At 43.5% G+C, this 22,683-nt stretch overlaps 1 protein-coding gene across 5 annotated transcripts in view; it reads right to left on the bottom strand.

Annotated features, from left to right (window-relative positions):
• Positions 1–21,811, bottom strand: part of LOC139765100 (uncharacterized) — a 60,466-nt gene extending 38,655 nt beyond the window's left edge. For 4 of the 5 annotated variants that reach the window (XM_071692268.1, XM_071692273.1, XM_071692269.1 and 1 more), the window contains exons 1-3: positions 21,562–21,811; positions 11,496–11,662; positions 4,042–4,128 (exon numbers count right to left, since the gene is read on the bottom strand). In XM_071692268.1, the coding sequence (XP_071548369.1) occupies positions 4,042–4,128; positions 11,496–11,654 (246 nt within the window). In that variant the 5' untranslated portion in view covers positions 11,655–11,662; positions 21,562–21,811. The remainder of the gene's footprint in view (positions 1–4,041; positions 4,129–11,495; positions 11,663–21,561) is intronic. The other variant, XM_071692270.1, reaches the window with a different exon arrangement.
• Between the last annotated feature and the right edge of the window lie 872 nt (positions 21,812–22,683).

The raw sequence follows: 22,683 nt of genomic DNA, 5'->3' as shown, positions 1-22,683 counted from the left end.
TGTCCCAAGCAGTTCAAAGAAGGTAAGCAACTAAGGGAGAGAGAGAGAGAGAGAAATAAAAGGCCGAACAGGAGATACAGACGTTAATAAATGTCCCCAACACGAACAGTCAATCTCCTCCTGACGTGAAGCAGACGTACAGCAGTTGATATCAGCAGATAATTCCACGACGGTATAACACCATGGTCACAAGATGGCAAAAGATAATATGACTATACCTTAAGAAAAATAAACTGTCTTAAGAAACTATATAAACACGAGACTTGAACAAAGAACCGATAGACTTGGAGTAGCTTTCCCTCAGAAGTAGCTAAAGGTATATGACACAAAGCTAAACTGGTTTCTTAAAACCCCCATCAAACAGCCCTACCAAAACGCACCTTAGGCTTCACAGACCAGGTAGGAATAACACCCTAACGTTAAGCTTTTGGTCCATAGTGGCTCAGGTGGGTTAGCACTGTCTGCCCTCTCGTAGTCATGAATATTGTAGCACTAGTGTTGGCTGGGTGAGGCAGCTGGGCTGGTCAGGAGAATCAATAGTCCAGGCTCCAGGCTTCCTCCTACCTGGCCCCAGGCTTCCTCCCACCTGGCCCCAGGCTTCCTCCTACCTGGCCTCAGGCTTCCTCCCACCTGGCCCCAGGCTTCCTCCTACCTGGCCTCAGGCTTCCTCCCACCTGGCCCCAGGCTTCCTCCCACCTGGCTCCAGGCTTCCTCCCACCTGGCCCCAGGCTTCCTCCCACCTGGCCCCAGGCTTCCTCCCACCTGGCCCCAGGCTTCCTCCCACCTGGCCCCAGGCTTCCTCCCACCTGGCTCCAGGCTTCCTCCCACCTGGCCCCAGGCTTCCTCCCACCTGGCTCCAGGCTTCCTCCCACCTGGCCCCAGGCTTCCTCCCACCTGGCCCCAGGCTTCCTCCTACCTGGCCCCAGGCGTCTGTGGACGGAGATCGAGTCTGTGGCTCTACAGAGTCTGTTGTTCTTGCTGGTGCCTCTTGTCTTCTACAGGTGTACGTATATCAGCCGTGTTCACCAGGTTCACTGAGGTACCTAGTGGTACCATCAGTAGTACTTAGCATCATGAGGACTTTGTATTGTGATCGTTCAAGGTCATGTGACTGTGAAGGGGCGTCATTATCATTCTGTGGTATTACAATTCTATTGATTCACGTTCGTGGTATAACTCTTGATATTTTTGCATTTCAATCCGTTAAAGGTAAAGTTTTTTTTGCATCTCCTGCCTCATCTTATCTAGATACCATGAAAGCCCTTGGTATCAGCCAGGTCTCTGGGTGCCGTAACCCTGACCTTACCTCTGTACGATACGGAATTTCTTGCAATTTTCGACAGCGTCTGAGTCATTACTGAGGGTTAACACTTTGTGGATGACGATGCGACCCTATTGATGAAGACACCACCCTTGAGCACGAGGGAACGACCCTTATGAGTCAAGCCAAAGCCCATGCCATTATGCCCAATGGTCGTATCATCGTGTTCAATGGTCGTACGGTCGTTCTGAAGGGTCGTACCGTCGTTCTGAAAAGGTTAAGTACATATACCCGAGCTAACATAACAATCATGGAACTCTTGTGACCACCAGATCAATGGGACTCGAACCCAGGTGCTCCTCAGGTTCTAGTGAGATCTGCCTGACACTGAGGAGGGAGGGTCTTCAAGGTCGAGTGTCATCTGGCTCAACTTTCAGAGTCGATTGTCAGGGTCCAGTGTTGGGGTCGAGTGTTTGCTTCAAGTGACTGACAGCAATTTTTCCTTTTATTCTTTCGCCTCCATCACGCTGTCGATCATTACAGTCTGTGTTACGTTGCAGTTATTTTCCTGTCGTCTTTCTTCCGTCTTCCTGTTGGTCGTCGTGTCTTAAGCATCGTCATATTCCTTGGCATCGTCTTCACTCTCCTAATGCTCACTATTTCTGTTTTTTCCTTGTCTGTGAAACGGCTTAATTGTTCTCTTGTTCGCCTGTTTGTTTCCTCTGGCTCCCCTATTTGTTCGTACCTGTCATTGTTTGCCTTCTAGTTCGTCTGTTTGATAGTGTTTGTCTGTATTTGTTTCTGTAGTTGTATATTTTCATTCTGCCAGTCTTTTCTGTAAAGGGCGAGGATCACTTTTTTAAAACTTGAATTTGAAATCCTTATCTATGAATCTTTTCAGTGCTGTTGTGCACCGCTAACTTGACTCTAGGTCACGAGAGATTATTATTACACCTTAATCTCTTCTCTTTCCATACCTTTAGTGGCTCGAGGTAATGATTCATAGTGCAGCCTACCTTCTTGTGTTTGCTGCCAGTGTGTACAACTTTGCTCTTACTGATGTTGACAATCATTTACCAACCGTGAACACAAGTCCATCACTTTGTATACGTCAGTTGCAGCTGCAGATATTCAGACTATGTTTAGCTACCTTTCCCAGCTTAGAATCGTCTGCGAAGTTTAATATCTTACAACACAACACATTCATGTTATTGTGTTTAGCTTAGCTTGGATTACTTTACCTTTGGCTTATTGAGCCAAGCTTATCTACAGTTAGTATTACCTAAAAGGCAAACTTGATGTTAATGGAACCAAAGTTGACCCAAGTAGGTTAGGTTACGTTAATTTTTTTCTCAGTAAAGTTAAGCGTGAGTGAAGGTCGTATCATTGACCAGGTAGAGAAAATCACCGCTGCTGGTGTCAATATCAAATGATTTATGCTCAACTTTGTTATAATAAATTGTGTCTATGTTTCTTTCTCCTCTATGTCGGCTTCCTCTTTCCTTGATTACTTTCTGTTAGAAACAAACAGACAACTGAAGGAGGAAATAGCAAAGAGTAACAGTAAGGCTCACACAAGCACATAGTAAACAGAGACAATATGAGAAAACCTTAGGACTATAATCACAATTCAGGTCCAAAACCTTCTGTTGTAACGAACAATATGAACATCAGCTTCACCCTTAATCACTTTCACCTACGATCACTTTCCCCTGTAATCACTTTCAACTACAATTATCTTCACCTATAATAACCTTCACCTAAATTCACCTTCAGCTATAATCAGAGGTCATACCTTCCCTATAATTGCCCCCAGACACCAATTACACTTTCCAATTATGGCGAAACCCAATCTTGGTGTCTCCCGTTACACAGGCGATGGATCGTTTGGTGAAGAATGTAAAGTTAATTAGGAGAATGGATGGGTTCAGAGTGAAGGGATAATGACGAAGGTACAGTCAACTCTTGGTGAAGAAATAACCCATGGAAATTGTATTTTCAGAAGCTGAGATTCAGAAAACTATTACTAAAGTTGTTAGTGAAGATTGTTGTCTGGGAAATGGAGATGAGGGAATGGCTGATCAGTGTTGGAAAAGCAGGAGAGGCGGTTGTGTACTGCTGCTGAGGTGAGGTTGGTGAAGAATTTTTTTATTCTATGATATATTATGGATTTTTTCGTGTATCAACTAAATGTTTTGTGGTATTGTGGATTTTGTAGGGTGTAGACTGAGTTTTGTGTTGTGTATTGTGGGTATTGTTGGGTTTTGTGTAGTGAGCTATGTAAGTTTTCCGTACATAAGTTATAAGATAAACCATGTATGACAGTCATTCTTGAAGTGTTGTTATAAGATGATACAGCCTTTCCTACAGAACTCTTATAACGTGTATAAAGCAGTAAGTAGTACACATATAATTCACAAGTACAGAGTAAACAGGAAATCAACATAATGATGTAATACAGGAACCTAACAACATGTTCAAAAGTTTACAAGAAAACTGTGCAAACATATTACTATGATGAAAGATTCCAAGAGAGATCTTAATTACAGTAAGCTAATCATCGCTAATGACGTTATTTCTCACCTATTAACACATAATAACTCTAGATTATAATGAAATAAGCAGAGGAATATCAACGTCTTAATGTATCGCAGTGAAGAAGGAGCCACACGAGTGTAGGATGCCCTCGAAGGCTCCTCAGTCGTCTGTTCCTGACGCTACCTCATTGATGCGGGAAACGGTGACTGGTTATTTAAATAGATGAGAGTATAAGAACTGACCTGGTCTATACAGGCGAGGGTGGGGTTCTCAGCGCAGTAATGTAGAGCAGTTTTACCCGTCCTGTCCCTCTCCTGGATGCTGTTTGGCTGTTCCAGGAGAAGTGAGAGAGTAAGTGACCCAGATGAGAAAGTGATCAAGGTCAACACAGTCACGTGATCAAGGTCAACACAGTCACGTGATCAATGATAAATGATAAACACACAGGAGGAATGTATAGTGTATGGTTATACAAGACGTGTTAGGTAAACTGTGTATGAACAATGGTAACTGATTAATATAGAAATATAAATTGCAAGAAATCAGAAAGGCAATGCTGAATGAATAAGCTATATATATATATATATATATATGAGAGGGTGAAGGCATGTACAGAGCATCAGATTGGGGAAGAGCAGTGTGGTTTCAGAAGTGGTAGAGGATGTGTGGATCAGGTGTTTGCTTTGAAGAATGTATGTGAGAAATACTTAGAAAAGCAAATGGATTTGTATGTAGCATTTATGGATCTGGAGAAGGCATATGATAGAGTTGATAGAGATGCTCTGTGGAAGGTATTAAGAATATATGGTGTGGGAGGCAAGTTGTTGGAAGCAGTGAAAAGTTTTTATCGAGGATGTAAGGCATGTGTACGTGTAGGAAGAGAGGAAAGTGATTGGTTCTCAGTGAATGTAGGTTTGCGGCAGGGGTGTGTGATGTCTCCATGGTTGTTTAATTTGTTTATGGATGGGGTTGTTAGGGAGGTAAATGCAAGAGTCTTGGAAAGAGGGGCAAGTATGAGGTCTGTTGGGGATGAGAGAGCTTGGGAAGTGAGTCAGTTGTTGTTCGCTGATGATACAGCGCTGGTGGCGGATTCATGTGAGAAACTGCAGAAGCTGGTGACGGAGTTTGGTAAAGTGTGTGGAAGAAGAAAGTTAAGAGTAAATGTGAATAAGAGCAAGGTTATTAGGTACAGTAGGGTTGAGGGTCAAGTCAATTGGGAGGTGAGTTTGAATGGAGAAAAACTGGAGGAAGTGAAGTGTTTTAGATATCTGGGAGTGGATCTGTCAGCGGATGGAACCATGGAAGCGGAAGTGGATCATAGGGTGGGGGAGGGGGCGAAAATTTTGGGAGCCTTGAAAAATGTGTGGAAGTCGAGAACATTATCCCGGAAAGCAAAAATGGGTATGTTTGAAGGAATAGTAGTTCCAACAATGTTGTATGGTTGCGAGGCGTGGGCTATGGATAGAGTTGTGCGCAGGAGGATGGATGTGCTGGAAATGAGATGTTTGAGGACAATGTGTGGTGTGAGGTGGTTTGATCGAGTAAGTAACGTAAGGGTAAGAGAGATGTGTGGAAATAAAAAGAGCGTGGTTGAGAGAGCAGAAGAGGGTGTTTTGAAATGGTTTGGGCACATGGAGAGAATGAGTGAGGAAAGATTGACCAAGAGGATATATGTGTCGGAGGTGGAGGGAACGAGGAGAAGAGGGAGACCAAATTGGAGGTGGAAAGATGGAGTGAAAAGGATTTTGTGTGATCGGGGCCTGAACATGCAGGAGGGTGAAAGGCGGGCAAGGAATAGAGTGAATTGGAGCGATGTGGTATACAGGGGTTGACGTGCTGTCAGTGGATTGAATCAAGGCATGTGAAGCGTCCGGGGTAAACCATGGAAAGCTGTGTAGGTATGTATATTTGCGTGTGTGGACGTGTGTATGTACATGTGTATGGGGAGGGTTGGGCCATTTCTTTCGTCTGTTTCCTTGCGCTACCTCGCAAACGCGGGAGACAGCGACAAAGTATAAAAAAAAAAAAAAAAAAAAAAAAAAAAAAAAAATATATATATATATATATATATATATATATATATATATATATATATATATATATATATGTGTGTGTGTGTGTGTGTGTGTGTGTGTGTGTGTGTGTGTGTGTGTGTGTGTGTGTGTGTGTGTGTTGCATATGATATTTGGAACAACAACAATAAAATATTTATTAAACATATTTCCACATGCCAAAGACGCCAAAACTAACATCATTCAAAGACCAAGGAAATTATTCTATAAATATCTAAACATAAAAGAGACAATCATTAGTAAAATTATTAGAATTTTCTGTTGCATATAGAAAACGGACCGAGGGTCATTTTCAAGATCATTTTACAGTTGTTCCACCTGGTAATTAACGCAGCACCTGTGGTCATTTGAGGTTAATGGTCTTGATCCAAAATTGGTAACTATGGCAGATATTCTTTATCTGTTTCTCAGTAAATTTTGGCCGAACAGAAAGATATCATTATCTCATACATTTACCTTACAGTTATTTCCTCTCATAACTCACATAACAAAAAAGAAAAAAAATCCAATTCGTAAATAAAATTTTCTGGAATTTTGTCTTGTGATTTTTTTTTTTGGAAAATGCATTTGTTTTTAAGTCTTATTGTGTGATGATCTTCATCCACTGGATGAAAAATAATGACCATTATTCTCAAGATAATTATAATCATTATTACATCATCACGTCAGGTATATGACTATAAAATCCTATCAATATATATTTTCCGGTACATTTTTGGCACATTTGTTTAATGATATAAATCGTTGATAATGAGCACAGTTTATGTACTCTCTTACATCAAACTACAAGTCTTGATATGAAGTTTGCGTGAATCTTAATTACGGGTTGTGCAGGAGAGGCGACGCTTGAGGCATGATATATCAGAATTATACTTTCTCGTTTACGTCACAGGAGTCGTACATACATATGACATGACCTTGAAAGTCACCTCAAGCAAAATTACAGTCTCGTATCTTTTGCCTTAAATGCTTCTGATATTCATAATATGACGAAAGTACGCCCTGGATATAAATCTTTCGTGAATGTTCATTTAAATATTCAGATTTTCCAAAGGCACAACTTCTGTCCCCATCTGACTATGAGCCAACATGAAGGTTAAATATACCTTACTTTCAGCCCAAGGTTCCTGGTCACGTGCCAAGATGGATGATAAGAACATAATGAAACACGTAACATATGACTGATCAGCTGGATGATTGCGGTAGCAAGAGAGAGAGTGGGAGAGAGAGAGAGTGAGGACGTAGACTGTCATGCTACACATTTAAGGACAGCAAGGTTCTCTTTCTTGCTTGGGGAAGATCCTGGACTCAGACGTAAACCTAAATTATAATTTCTTGGGCAAAAATGTGGTCAATATTGTACGACGACGAGGGGATTTAATATTCGTATTTTGTCCAATAATTTCTCTTTACGAGCAGAGGGGAGCGGGGGGTGATTACAGGAGAAATTATCGGGGAGGAGAGGGACAAAGAGAGAGAGAGAGAGAGAGAGAGAGAGAGAGAGAGAGAGAGAGAGAGAGAGAGAGAGAGAGAGAGAGAGAGAGTGTACCTACAATCATATCACATCAGGCAAGACTTGCACACACAAACTATGACGTCATTTATTCCCTCATTTTGTGTTCTAAGAAAAACCTTTATGTCCACTAATGGACATTTATGAGCCACAACACCGTCGTATTAATAAAGCACTTCAACCCAACTGCGCCCTAGGGTATACTTTAAGCATTACAGTGTTATGTAACCATTACAGACTACTGGCCTTAGAATAATTGCAACCGGGAAAAATATATGAATTTCAATACATATATACATAACCGCTTGCTTACATGTGTGGATATACAGACCCATCTCGTGGGAACAGTTTTCTGTATGTAACTTACGTATATGTGCATTTATAAGATTATATTTATGAGTATGTTTTTATTATTAACATATGTGAATGTGTATGTTATCATCTACTTTTGTGTGCGTCTGTCCCATGATGTGCGTGCGTATATATGATCGTATACAATGTAGAGAGGCGTATGCTCATGCTCCTCCCGCCACACGTGGAAAATCCATAGAACGTTACTGAAAGATGGATGGCTGTGGAAGGTGAGGGAGGGAGGGGGGGGGGGGGGGTGGGAGAGGTAAAGGGGGGGAAGTGGAGCAGGAGGGGTTGGGGGAGGGGGAGGGAAGGAGGGTGGTAATACCAATTTTGGAAGCGTCCACTTAACGAGTCGTGGGAGTCCCTTGATGCGAAGATAATTGTCTCTTTCTGTAAGGTTGACCTTGAAGCTAAGGTCCTCCTTAGGTGTGGTGATGGAAGGTGGATAAGTGATGGAAATGGAAGGATGGGCCAAGAGGTTGACGTGGAAGGGGGTTGCTGGTGGAGGATGAAAGGAGAGGGTGGAAGAGGAGGAGGTATATAGCCGGGAGGACTTAACACAGTTGTGCCAGAAGTAAGAGAGAAGAGTAAGTGTGATACAGGTATATATATATACAGGTATATATATATACTTTGGGAGACAGAATACCTAATATTACCTAACATTACCTGTGTACCAACGTGTATGTGTCAGGCATTACTTCATGTACAGGGAACTGCTGTATACACACACACACACACACACACACACACACACACACACACACACACACACACACACAGCCAACAAACTAACCAATGGTAGATATTGAAAAATAAAGAACATTGATGAAAGACGAAAATTATATAAAAATATCTGAATCTAAATTTTTGTCTGGGTAATAGTTTTAGTCCTACCAGGTAACCACATGTCTATCTTCCAGTATGTCTACCTTCCAGTACGTCTACCTTCCAGTACGTCTACCTTCCAGTACGTCTACCTTCCAGTACGTCTACCTTCCAGTACGTCTACCTTCCAGTACGTCTACCTTCCAGTATCAGGCTCTTTCGTCAGCCATAACAAAGTTATATAGAGCTTTACACACGCACTACTACCACGAGGCACATATATATATCCCATACTAACACTATGTGATGCTTGGTCACATGTTTCACTCAGTAAGGACACTTGGGAGTTGGTTGTTTTCGAAGACTTCCTGATACGCGACGTCACATCCACTATGTTGTTTCCAAAGTTCACACACAGTTGCTTGAAGAACATCTTGGCGGTCTGGTTTTGGCAACACTGCTGTCTTCTTTATGGTTATTCTCATCTGGTTGTGGTAACACTGAGTCTTGAGGGGAAGGGAGATTAATCCGATGTTTGGCTATGATGAGGCAACTTTGTGGCTGGAGATAAGGAGAGTATAACAAAATAGATGTCTAATGCGACGATGTGTTAAACTGTTCCTATATAGTTATATGAATATAGACATGAATAACTGTGTCTACATAGAAATATAACAAGGCAGGTGTGTAAGTGTATCTAGATAGATCTACGGCACAACGAAGGTGTGTAGATATATCTAGAAAGACGTACGGCTGTAGCTAGACAGATATGTAAGTTAACAGATGTGTGACTGGAGGCAAAAGGGTAAATGGCTGTAACTAAGCAGGTGTGTGGGTCTAAATATACATGACTGTGTCCAGATGGATGTGTATTCTGTAGGCATGTGTACACAGGATGGTGTTCTTATGATGTGGCTATGTGGAAATGTGTGCGGCTGACATGTATAAAAGTGTATGCATGTTTGAAGACACGTAGGACTGTGTATGTACAGTTGTGTGTGTGTGTGTGTGTGTGTGTGTGTGTGTGTGTGTAGCAAGTCACAGCCCCAGCACCTATGAACACTCCAGGGTAACTGCCTCGTTCCTCAGGCCCACCACAGCTTGTTCGTCCGCAAAGTCTATTGATAGGCTGCCAGGATTATTGGCCACTCCCTGGTCCTGTGGAGGGGGTTTGGGGGTTCTCTGGCATGTTCCAACCCCCCCACCCACCTCCTACATTCCTCTGTAGTCAGCTTCATTGCTTCCTGACATGGAGAGTGTGCAAAGATGCTCAGAGGTCCGACTATATGCTGTTGCATATTGTCAAATTGACATCAGGGCTCAGGGTTCGATACCCGATCTCCGTCTCCATGTTGTTAGGAAGTGTTTTAACCAGCAAGGGTTGCCTCCGGACCCGTGTGGACGTAGCTGGTCGTATTCTATCGCCACACTGGGAGTAACTTTGATAAAGAACAAGAAATCCGATTTGAGGCTTCGTCAACAGGACGCACCGACCCAACGTGTGGCATCAGAGTACGACGGACGAAGCAGGAAACACGGTACAGTGAGGTAGGTACGTGCGGGCGGGGGGACATGCCAGACGACGAAGAAAAGAATCTGAAATCGGATTCTGGGTCGAACTTAGCACCCACATGCAACCGGATTCACTCCCTGGAAACCCAGCGTCCCACAGCATCTGTGGACGTCTGTGGCTCACTCTGGGTGTGTTGCTCTGCAGACATTTGGAAATGTTTTCCAGACGTCTTGTTAACCTCAATGATCCACACCGTATGTGGTCGACTTGAGAAAATAGAAGAATTCTACAGTAATGCAGGAATTTCACATACAGAGCAATATACATACATACATATATATATATATATATATATATATATATATATATATATATATATATATATATATATATATATATATATATATATATATATAAAAGCACTAGATTCACAAAAATTTTCCCCAAAGAGAATTTCAAACTATTGAATTGTTGTATTTATCTATCATTTAACTAAAAATATAAGATTAATCATATGGTAATGTTAATAACAGTATGGTGAAGGACATATTGTAAGGAATTTACAAAGTGCATTATAAGCCACCAGGTTTCTAACCCTCCCGTAAGAAGCATACACAACTTACATCATTCTTTACATAAGCAATTTCTGCAATTTTGGCCAATTTTGTAGTCGACTGACCTTGAATATCATGGCTAACTTGCCCAGTTTTTCACTGGTAAGTCTCTCTCTCTCTCTCTCTCTCTCTCTCTCTCTCTCTCTCTCTCTCTCTCTCTCTCTCTCTCTCTCTCTCTCTCTCTCTCTTCTGTCATGAAAATCGTAGGTTGATCTTTTTCTTTGCATAGTGGTTGGCATGAGACGTGTATGACTATGCTCCACTCGAAGCTATGAAGCTTAAAAAGGCTAAATTATGGGTTTATCAAAAAAGAATATTAAAATGGAGATTAATTTGAGCTCCCAGGTGACTGTAGACCAGACTCTTGAATATGGAAAGGTTATAGGAAGAAGGTTAGACCAGGATGGCGTATCATAAAGGTCACTTCTCGTGTGGCTGGTCGCTACACAGAAATTATGGGAAGAAGCTGCCAGTCGAGTGCTGAGGGTCCAGGTGTTAGGGATAAGGACACACAGAAACCCTTCATGAGGAGAAAGACCCATAGAACACGAGCGAGCGAGCGAGCGAGAGAGAGAGAGAGAGAGAGAGAGAGAGAGAGAGAGAGAGAGAGAGAGAGAGAGAGAGAGAGAGAGAGAGAGAGAAAGCAACATCAAAGTGGACAGAGATGGATGCCTGAAAAGAGGTGACAACAGGAGACTTAATAAAGTGCTGAAAAGGGGAGAGGTGACGAAAGCTTTGCATACGATGAAGTGTGGCAAAGCGGCTGGAGTGGATGGGACTACATGTGGGGTAATCTTCTTACCTTCCTGTGGAGTATTTGTCTGACGGTGTGGTCGCGGCCTTGCTGGCAGGCATACATCAGGGGGGTGACGCCCTCGCTGGCCCCAGGACCCCCCGGATCCTGGGGTTGCTCCTCCTTCCCCAGCCCTCCCCCAGGCATACCCGCAACAGCCGCCGTCATCCTCCGACCTGCGAAGAGAAGTGGTGAGAGTTAAGGAGAGGAACAGTGGGGGGGAGAGTGGAAGACGCACTGAGGGTATTATCTTTGGAGAGAGAGAGAGAGAGAGAGAGAGAGAGAGAGAGAGAGAGAGAGAGAGAGAGAGAGAGAGAGAGAGAGATTTATTTTTCACTCTCTCTCTCTCTCTCTCTCTCTCTCTCTCTCTCTCTCTCTCTCTCTCTCTCTGTCTCTCTCTCTCTCTCTCTCTCTCTCTCTCTCTCTCTCTCTCTCTCTCTCTCTCTCTCGTACGTCCAGCAATGCGCAGGTTTGACAGTTAAGCCGTCAAGACCAGTTATCTAACTCTGGTATAAAAAACAAATCAGCAAAAAGCGCCAATCATTTCGTTGCAAGGACAACTATTTCAAAATTCACCAGCTCGTCGTGGCAATGCTCATACTAACATTTTCTAAGCATTTCAACTGCATTTCAAGAACAAATAACATATTCCTAAGACATAATATGGTATTGCACAGCATTTTGTCAAAGACTGCAATGTCTCGACACTCTGCATCATTATAGAGTCATTTGCTAAATCGTATGTCCGAATGATTCCAGTCTGTGGTCATCTGGGCTACATAGTATATCTTTATAAAATAATAAAACATTATCATCACTTACTTCAAAACTGATAAACAGATGAAGTGGTTCACTTAAACCCCATGTGTGCAACAGTTTGACCCTTAAGCATGTCGGTACGACCCGTATGCGCAACAAAACTACTTATGAGTACGACGGCACGACCCTTAACCATGCCAGCACGACCCTCATGCACGTCCTTGGGTATGAGGGATCTCGCCGTTGAGCTGAGGCTGAAGGATCCACTCATTCATACCTGCTGGTCATACCGTCAGAGGCGTACTGCCATGCTCTCTGGTCGAGGGATCATGCACAATAATATTGACATCTCATGATGGAGACACAGACCATTATCATCACGCAACATAGTATGACCAAGTGCTATAAATGTAAAACAAAAATTGTTGCCTGTTAAATATTATTGGTTTTAAGACGTCGTACAATTCAGCTGTAAATTTAAGCCTCGAGTTACGCGGAACTCAGCAACACATCTGTGGCTTCGGAAACTTTGACCACATCCAGATGTCTTCGAAAGCTTTGCCTGGTCATAACGTGGGTCAGAGGTCATGACAGAGGATCAGGTGAAGTCCTTGTATGAGTCAGGTTTTCTAAACAACCTGCACATTTATTTTTCACTGGTGTATGACCGAAGGTATTATGACGGGAAGGAATACATCATTGTGTGTGTTGATGCTACAGCTGTGGTCCTGCCACTGACGTACTAACTCCTTATCATCGTGTCATACATGCTCTTCATTCTTGAAGGCAAACTCCGTTTTCCATTCGTATTCTTCAGTCCTATACCTTCAATATAAACAACGGAAATCATGAAAGTAAATCTTTCTTTCACCTTTTCCAGTGAGAGGCAAGGCTTGGGAAGTACTTCGCTGCTGACGCCTTCGATACTGCCGTGTTGCTATGCTGTACCTGCTGTGCTCAGCACTTGGGGTCTCCATGGTCACCAGCAACCTGCACTGCCAGAAACTCCACGCTACCTCTGCTTCCTAACTCCCTCGTACACGTCGTCAGCCACGTCTCGTACGTCCTCGACAAGAAACTTGAGTAGAATCTGATCCAGGATTATCGTCTGTGGTTCCTCGGCGAAGGAGTGGGTATGGCCTGACCTATGTAGCTACGAGGCATTGATTAATGGTCTGTCCCTGTGAGGGCTTGCCTGATCTTACAGAACAAAAGGTCAAAGTGCAATCATCTACATTAGCCTCACGGAACAGGTTTAGGAAATGATTGAAGTGGACAGTTCATAACAGAGGCTCGAACGCAACTTTGCTACTTGCAAATTTCACCTCCTGCAAAAGGATTACTCTATTCTCCTTCATCAGGCATCCTTCTGAGAGGAGCTTCTCGAGCACGCTCACCAAGGAAGCGTCAAACGTTCCATCATGATAGCTGAGGAGGTGAAGATGTCTTGAGCCTCCAAGATCTGAGGTGTCCAATCACTCCAAGAACTGGCTCTTCCTGGTTCCTTGGGCGTCAACGAGAGCCAGGTGTGGGACGACCTGACTGACTGCATACCTGGCGCTGCACGTCTTAAAGGTTCAAGAGGACATCATTGCCTCTTCTACAATTCGTACTGCCAAACTCTCCTCACAACAAAGTTCATACAGAAATCTTCTTATCACATCCTGAGGGATGACCTGTTCCAGGATTCTGCCAGCAACAGATGGCGAAGATGTGATTCTGTGAACGATTACAACTGCTGCAATGTTTTTCCTGTGAACGGGACTACGTCTGGTAATGTTTACACGACTGTGTCCTTCAGCCGTAACAATGGATCACCTGAGAGCATTGTTAAAAGCAGTCATCTATAGTTTTTTCTGTATTCAAAAACCCGATCATTCCCATAATGTTAGAGAGAGAGAGAGAGAGAGAGAGAGAGAGAGAGAGAGAGAGAGAGAGAGAGAGAGAGAGAGAGAGAGAGAGTGCATCAGACATCGTCATTTTTTATTGAGCTATTGTCAGTGCCTCTGTCAATATCCGCTGGCTCCGTCCTTTTCCATTAACGCCACACCCATTCTCTCTCTCTCTCTCTCTCTCTCTCTCTCTCTCTCTCTCTCTCTCTCTCTCTCTCTCTCACACTTAAGAGCTAGAGTTAGGAACAAAGAGTCGTGTGAGTTACGTATCGTGGAGTTTTGGACGTAAGGTGGAAGGAGCGTGTGTTTGTGGGGTGAATTCCAGCAACCCACGTGTACATGAGACAGAAAGAAAAGACAGTGGCTTTAGCCAAAAAGAGGAACCTGACAGCCACTGCAGTGTTGGCTCACTGTCACCAACGCTTTCAATACCTGGATGGTAATCCCTCCCTGGTCGATGGTTGCCTGGTACCTCCTGGTATATTGCTTCTGTTTGTGACATGTTTACAGTCTTCATAAATGAAATATGAATATCAGATTTTCTCCATTATGAACAGTCTTACTTCAGCTTTAAAACTCTAATAAAGTGTTGTAATCAGCAGGTACAATGTACATAGTTGCTTTGATTCTGTGTAAATTGCTGATTTAATAAAAGTGATCACGTGGGCCTGACGTCCATACCGTTGTGTTCAAGGGTCGTTCCATCATGCTGATGGTTCGTGTCGCTTGGATTAAGGGTCGTTTGGTCGGGGTCAGAGGTTAAATCTTTGTGTTCAGTGGTCGTACCATCTTGCTGAAGGACCGTACCGTCATGCCGAAGTATAGACTTCAGAAAAAATTCAATGAGGAAGTCTGTGAGAGCCTGGAAGATTCCAGCTACTGGAAGCTGTTCCAGTACGTGCAAGGAACACACCGAGTCATTAGGACTCTCTGGTGTCCGCTTCCTGAGGAACCTCCTGCAGGAGACTGAGTTCATGAAGCCAGACACTGGAGGCATTCAGGAGGGAGCCGGGTACTTCGTGGCTTCTCCTTAATCTCTGTCATTAATGAAACTTCAGCCGGAGTTCAATTATTCAACTTTCAATTGCTACTGTCCTCTGTCTGTTTTTGGAGGACGGATGGAGTAACATTTGGTCGTGGTGATGATTTTTTCATGAGTTCGTCTATTGACCCAAACATTCATTATGAATATTTCAAATAACATCATCAACTCCTCGACCCAACACTATACCACCAGCGTCACCCACACTCAACCATACTGCCCTACACAACATTCTCTACCACACACAACACACTGTGCTGACATCGTAGTCTTATCACAACAGTCTTGTCTGTATAGGGAAACACTTTCTCTCATCACTGTAGGTCTATTGTACTATAGGTCTAAAAAGTCTCATATGTTCAACAGATTTGTTCATTCATTCTTAACACACCATTTTTTTTTCTGAAGTTTTACTAATTGAATTAAAAAAAAAAAAACCGTCCATTCTGGGAAAGTTGTTCTGCAAAGAATAAATTTTCGCAAACATCGATGATGGAACAGAATCCAGAAGTCATATTACTCCATGTCTTTCTCCGTCATGATAAGAGAGACTAATATGGCAGGAGAAAACATGGAGAGCCAACGAGGCGGCCCAACACGCTACACAAATCCGTGGAAGGCTTTTGTGACCTAAATGGTGATGTGTGGCCCAGATGGTGATCAGTTATGGCTGAAGGTGTGATCCAGATGGTGATGGGTCATGTCTGAAGGTGTGGCCCAGATGGTGATCGGTCATGGCTGAAGGTGTGGCCCAGATGGTGATCGGTCATGGTTAAAGATGTGGCCCAGATGGTGATCAGTCATGGCTGAAGATGTGGCCCAGATCGTGATGGGTCATGTCTAAAGGTGTGGCCCAAATGGTGATGGATTATGGTTGAAGGTGTGGCCCAGATGGTGATGTGGTTGGGATGGGCTATGTTGTGGTGAGGTGGGCTGTGTTGTGATGGGGGTGGGTTGTGATGTGACGATCAAACCACTACTCACAACGTAGCTGCCTGTGTTCATCGTCTTAAGAATATCATACACAATCAATATGATCATCTGGTCTACAACCACTGACGAGTTCGTGTTATTTACTTACATAACAACCTGGCTGGATGTTATGATTGGTCCTGAAGACTGTGTGGGTGGGCAGCTGGTTGAGCCGACCCCACAGGATATGTGGGTAGTTTGTGGGCTTCCATACCCCGTAGTGTTTGGCTAGCTTTGGCTACTTGTGTTATGACCACAATGCTTTGTTAGCTTAAGGCACCTGTGTTATAATTACAGGGTGTATGGTAAGCTTAGGACGGCTGTGTTATAATTACAGGGTGTGTGGTAAGCTTACGAAGGCTGTGTTACAGCGACATAGAGCGCTTGCCTTGTTAAAAGAACGGCTATGCTATAGCCACAGACAGTGCCTGGTTTGTTTAGGGCCACATAAAGTGCTTGGTTACCCAAAGGCAGCTGAGTTATAGCCACATAGAATGCTTAATGAACATATAGCGACTGTGTTAACGCCAGGCAGTTGTGTGGGTGGGTCAGTGTGTGTCTTGGTCAATTGTAAAAATCTATTTTGCAAAGACAAACAAGTATTTGTTATCTGACCTACTGTCCCACTTGTCCGAATAGGTCTTGTTGTGGTTTTATGAGTAGTTATTGATTTACTCTCTCTCTCTCTCTCTCTCTCTCTCTCTCTCTCTCTCTCTCTCATGGGTCGCCATGAATCATGAATGCTACGCTCTATTCCTTTGTGTACATATCACTAGGGAGCCCATGGTCTGCGCATGTGCGGCCCACTTTCCTCTTTTTCACACACGTACTTCTCTCTCTCTCTCTCTCTCTCTCTCTCTCTCTCTCTCTCTCTCTCTCTCTCTCTCTCTCTCTCTCTCAAAAGTGAGCGAGTTGACCTGATCGAAGGTTTACCTGTGGCGCGGGGGCGAAGGAAGGTAATTAGTCGTCATTACTGAGAGGAGTAATAAAGTAAGGAGGGAGAGAGAGAGAGAGAGAGAGAGAGAGAGAGAGAGAGAGAGAGAGAGAGAGAGAGAGAGAGAGAGAGAGAGAGAGACTCATCTAAGGCTGGTCTTAACGTGCAACAGATGACAATCATACATACATTCACAACTATGGTCACAAACTTCCACCTACCCTACCTTACGATCTCCTCCAGGCTCCCTACCTTACCTTACGATCTCCCCCAGGCTCCCTACCCTACCTTACGATCTCCTCCAGGCTCCCTACCCTACCTTACGATCTCCTCCAGGCTCCCTACCCTACCTTACGATCTCCTCCAGGCTCCCTACCCTACCTTACGATCTCCTCCAGGCTCCCTACCCTACCTTACGATCTCCTCCAGGCTCCCTACCCTGCCTTACGATCTCCTCGAGGACACGTAAATAAAGGTCTCCTCCTTCGGGCTGTTTACCCCGCCTGGGAGATCGACTTAAGGATCCACATCTAATCACTGACTATTACCCAGTGAGAAGAGAGGGGATCCTTCCACCCCCAACCCGACCCCACGCCCAGCGCCTCCTCTCCCCTCGTAACATCAAGTGCCTCCCACAAGAGTTGTTAGAAACCAGAAACGGAAAAAAAAAGATCAAATGTAACATTTACTGGAATAAGAGGAGTTAACAACTATAACATGTTAACCTTTGGCGTTCAGATCCTAAGTCATCGATAAAACCAGATATTACCAAGTTTATATATGGAGCTCAGGACACGTCCCCCAGTGTAGATCTGTCTAATCATAAAGGACGAGATAAGATAACTGGAACAGAGAAACACTTTGTGATAACTGGAACAGAGGAACACTTTGTGATAACTGGAACAGTGGAACACTTTGTGATAAGAGAACTGGAACAGAGGAACAATTTGAGACCGGAAACGACAATTGTCACTAACCCTGTAGGCACAGACTCATGTCCAGGTCTTGGTCTGGTGTCTGTCTGTACCTCACCTTCTGTCTCTCTGGCTCCATCAATCTGTTTTTCTGTCCACCACCATCATAACTATCCATCAGTCTACCCATATTCCTACTCATTCATCCATACCATACATGCGTGTGTGCGTGTGTACAAGCTTTATATACCTCCTTACATACTTAGCTACCTGTCAATTTACTTATCTATCCATACATCTGTCTAATTACTCCCTACTTCACCTTCCATATGTCTGTTTACCTACCTACCTATCCACCTATCTGACTAAATTTATGCTCCTTACCTATCCCCCTGTTGATTTCCTTGCCTATCCACCTGCCTCCCTCACGTCACATCCACCTGTACATTCCTCTTGCGCTCTGGGCGACCATCGGGTTTGTAGACCAGGTTGTGTGTTTCGTTCGTGATGATTCGTGTCGCAATGCACCACACTGACAGATGACTGACGAAATGATAATAATAATTCCAGCTTTCCCTTGATTCCATGACGGATTTTGGAACCTTTAGGAAATGATAAATCTGATGATGGTAAATTTTTTAGGCATCTATAGTTATATTCTAGGTTGAGGGGAGTGGATATCTTATGTGGCTGGGTGAATCCGGATTCTGACTGTTTGTGACTCCAAACGTGACGTCATCTTTCAAAACATTCCGTGTTAGGAGAACATAAACAATGTCGTGTTTTACTTTGTGTACGTCTCGTCTCATCACACACACACACACACACACACACACACACACACACACACACTATTTTCATCTAATCAACTTCGTGTTTATGACAGTAAGTCAGGTCAGGAGAGATATATGGAAATAGATTTTTTCAAAGACTTGCAAAATCCAAACTCCAAAATCTGTCTGTAATTATCTTTACATAAACACTTTCCTTGCTACACAAAGACTTCCGGGAATACTCAAAATATATGTTGAGGGCAATGTATGAGAGGGATTGATGGAGGCAATGTATGAGAGGGATTGAGAGAAGGCAATGTATAAGAGGGATTGATGAAGGCAATGTATGAGAGGGATTGATGAAGGCTACCCACAAGATTGTAATCTTGATATATGCGACTGCTACACAGGTGTATGAAGATGTATGCGTTATCCTGTTATCATACATTGACCTACATTATATAATCATAATAACACGAGGGACGAGGTCACCCAGTTGTCCGACGGAGCATGAGTTACACAAACCTAGATGACTGGCCAAGGTAATTACTTTCTGCATCGTAATCAAAGAGGCAGAGACCACAGGCCAACGTAATTACCATGAGGTACATGTGACCCAGGGACACACACGACCTGATCCCCCTCCCCTCACATCAAGCCACGTAAGCGTCCTGAGAATTGTGGTGCACAGAGCCAGACCAGACGGGTTAGGTGCACAGAGCCAGACCAGGTGGGAGTGGTGCACAGTGCCAGACCAGGTGGGTGTGGTGCACAGAGCCAGACCAGGCGGGTGTGGTGCACAGTGCCAGACCAGGTGGGTGTGGTGCACAGAGCCAGACCAGGTGGGTGTGGTGCACAGTGCCAGACCAGGTGGGTCGGCAGTAATGAGACACGAACTGCTCATCAGGATTTAATTCTCAAGGATTCGCTCGTTGTCTTCCTCAAGACAATATCCTGCCGGGGAAGACAACCTAACCAAACCTTGGGAATTGAATCTTGATTACCAGCTCGCGCTCGTCTCATTCCTGCCCTACTCCGTGTCTCACAGGAGGCGGAGCATGCAAGACCAGGTCCTTCATGTCACAAACGCTCATCATGGATACGTTCTTGGAAATGACTGGCTCTCGCTGTGCCTCTGTATCTGTGGATGAATCGACTTACCCTGAGGAAGGAGAATACTGGAGTCATCATGACTCTTACAATTATATAATGACACAACCATAAGCAGGATTTTTCCTTTTCATTAGATATTTGGAGTTCAACAGCATTCGTTAACTCTTAGGAAAACGTATTCTTCTTTGCAAACATTTGACCAAAGAAACGTTTCAATCTTGATGCTGGCAACTTCTCTGACACTAAGGTTAGGTGATACAAATGAAACTAAAAGAGACAAGTGGGGATGGGTTTGAAGTATGGGATAAATGGGGGGATTAAAGCAAGAGAGAGAGAGAGAGAGAGAGAGAGAGAGAGAGAGAGAGAGAGAGAGAGAGAGAGAGAAGAGAGAGAGAGAGAGAATGTGTAATCACTAATCATGAAAACCTATTTGTACTATACAGGGATGGAAATCTATACTCGTAGAACCCCCGTCTGTTGAACCTTATCATACAGCTTATAAAACTAACATTCACATGTTCATCATCATACTGTTTACTCCATACATCCACAGTGTCAAATGCTTTCTGGCTGTCCAGACACGTACATAAACGCTGTTTTACAAAAGAAGGAACAGAGAAGCGAACCAAGTGAGGTGGATTTTTAGGCCCAGTCATCTCTTTTTCATGCTACCTCGCTAACGCAGGAAATGGCGAATATATATATATATATATATATATATATATATGATGGGACGGCCGGTGAACATGACAGTGATCATGGTTTGAACGCGATTGCCTTGCCTGTGACCCGACCTACAAGGGTCAGGTTACAAGTTAGGTCCACGTCACAGCTCAGCTCAAGTGTCGTACTGATGTGTTCCCCGGGTGAGACGCAGTTATCGCCTGATCATTAAACTCTAATGGCTTATAGTAACGAGAGAAATTGATCGTAGAACAAACAAGTCTGGTTCTCAGTAAGGAGGTGACCGCTATAAACGAGAGACCGCTGTAGATAAATGGTCGCTATAAACATGTGGTCGCTGGAAGCATATGATGGGTACAGAAAGGTGTTCATTACTGACAGGGGGTCGTTATAGAGACGTATCTCACACGGAGAGACACCAATAGGGAAAAATATCCCTTGAAAGCAATCTGGCCGCTATAGAGAGGTGGCCTCTGCAGCGAGCGTCCACTGGAAGCAAGTGTCTGCAGTACAGGGTCGTCTGTTGTATTCTATCCACCTTCAACTATGTTAGAGCGGCCGCTATGCAGCGCCAACACCTACATCACTAATTCAACCATGATTACCCATTATATTATTAACTTATAATCTTACATTATCATCACAAGACACTACTATCAAATATGTTCTACAAGTATTCGCTACACAGGGAAATATAGAAGCTTTCTATACATATAGAACTATGACAACCTGATATTTGCATCCATAAACAACTGAGTATAGACCGTTCTTCTCAGCCCAACATAGGCAACCATCAGTGAACGATATACAAAATATATAGACATATATCACTTATACAACATCAGGTCCCAGCTTCATACATATCATTAGAATACATATATGATAGTTACTATGTATACGTTTTGCTCATATACTGATGGTTCTGACGACATTCATATATGACTCATAGTCCATCAAAATATTAGAAATCTTACAGTCATCGTTGGGCCTACCTGTGTCTACGGGTACATATCTTCCGTGGAGACCATCACTGGTGGAAGTCTTATAGTAGTTTAATTATTAATGACACTTGTGTTTATTGGCTTTTCTCGCCCCTCCAGAGCAAACCACTCGTTAACCTTCTTCTTAACGCACTGACGAATGTCTGTTGTCTGTACCCCATCCACGCACTGCTAACTCGGCCCACCATTTCTTGGATCTGGACGTCTGTACTCGACAGAACCAAACCTGGCAAAGGAGAACATGTACCCGAACGTGGGTTACTCGTTCTTATACATATAAACCGTAAATGGAAGAAGTGATGATAATGCTTTGGTGACAGTGTCTGTTGAATCGTACGTCTGACACGGTGATACCTGGTCGCGTCTATTCGTTGCCATGGAAACTACACTTCACCAACACGTCGTAACGAGCGAAGTCGTGAATAAGTAATCGCATTGCCGGGAGTACCTGTGCTGCATACAGGTGATGACACAGGATTCTATGGGAGATCCATCTGAAGTATGAGTAATAACCCATCTCTCACTCTGAGGTAAAGCTCCGGCATACATTGGTTGTGAGACTATGGCATGACGAAGGATAGTGTAGATCACCATCATCACAAACACGATAGTTCTATGACAAATAAGCCTCGTACTCTCTAATACCATCAGATCCATCACTCCAAACTAAATACACAACAAGTGTGGACATTCAGCTACGCCTGTGTAGGTCATGAATTCAGACTAGACGTAAGCAGGACAAACGCTGGGGTTGAATTCATATCCAAACATGCAGGTTTACTTGATGTGCAGAAACCGAAATAAAAAAGGTTTTATGGAAATACAGAAGTATTGATTCATGTGACTACAGAACCAAATACTATATACATTGCTTCTTGTAGTCACAGAAAGCAAGAGTAGTACAAGTGGTGACACAGTTAAGTAGTTTTATCTGTAATGGTATCCACGTAACCCGTCTATACCGTCAGCGTTTAAATACCCGCAGTTTAAATGTCTTCCCGCGTTTTGTTTACATTTGTGCCACGCTTACTATACTACCTAGACTCGGTAATATTGCGAGACGTGTCATCATTAATGTTACCATTTATTAATGCAACTCTTCATTGGTACAGA

Source organism: Panulirus ornatus, chromosome 52 (assembly GCF_036320965.1).
Source record: "Panulirus ornatus isolate Po-2019 chromosome 52, ASM3632096v1, whole genome shotgun sequence".
NCBI classification, from domain to species: domain Eukaryota; kingdom Metazoa; phylum Arthropoda; class Malacostraca; order Decapoda; family Palinuridae; genus Panulirus; species Panulirus ornatus.
Note: the sequence above shows the minus strand (reverse complement) of the source record. Positions and strands in the feature narration are given on the sequence as shown.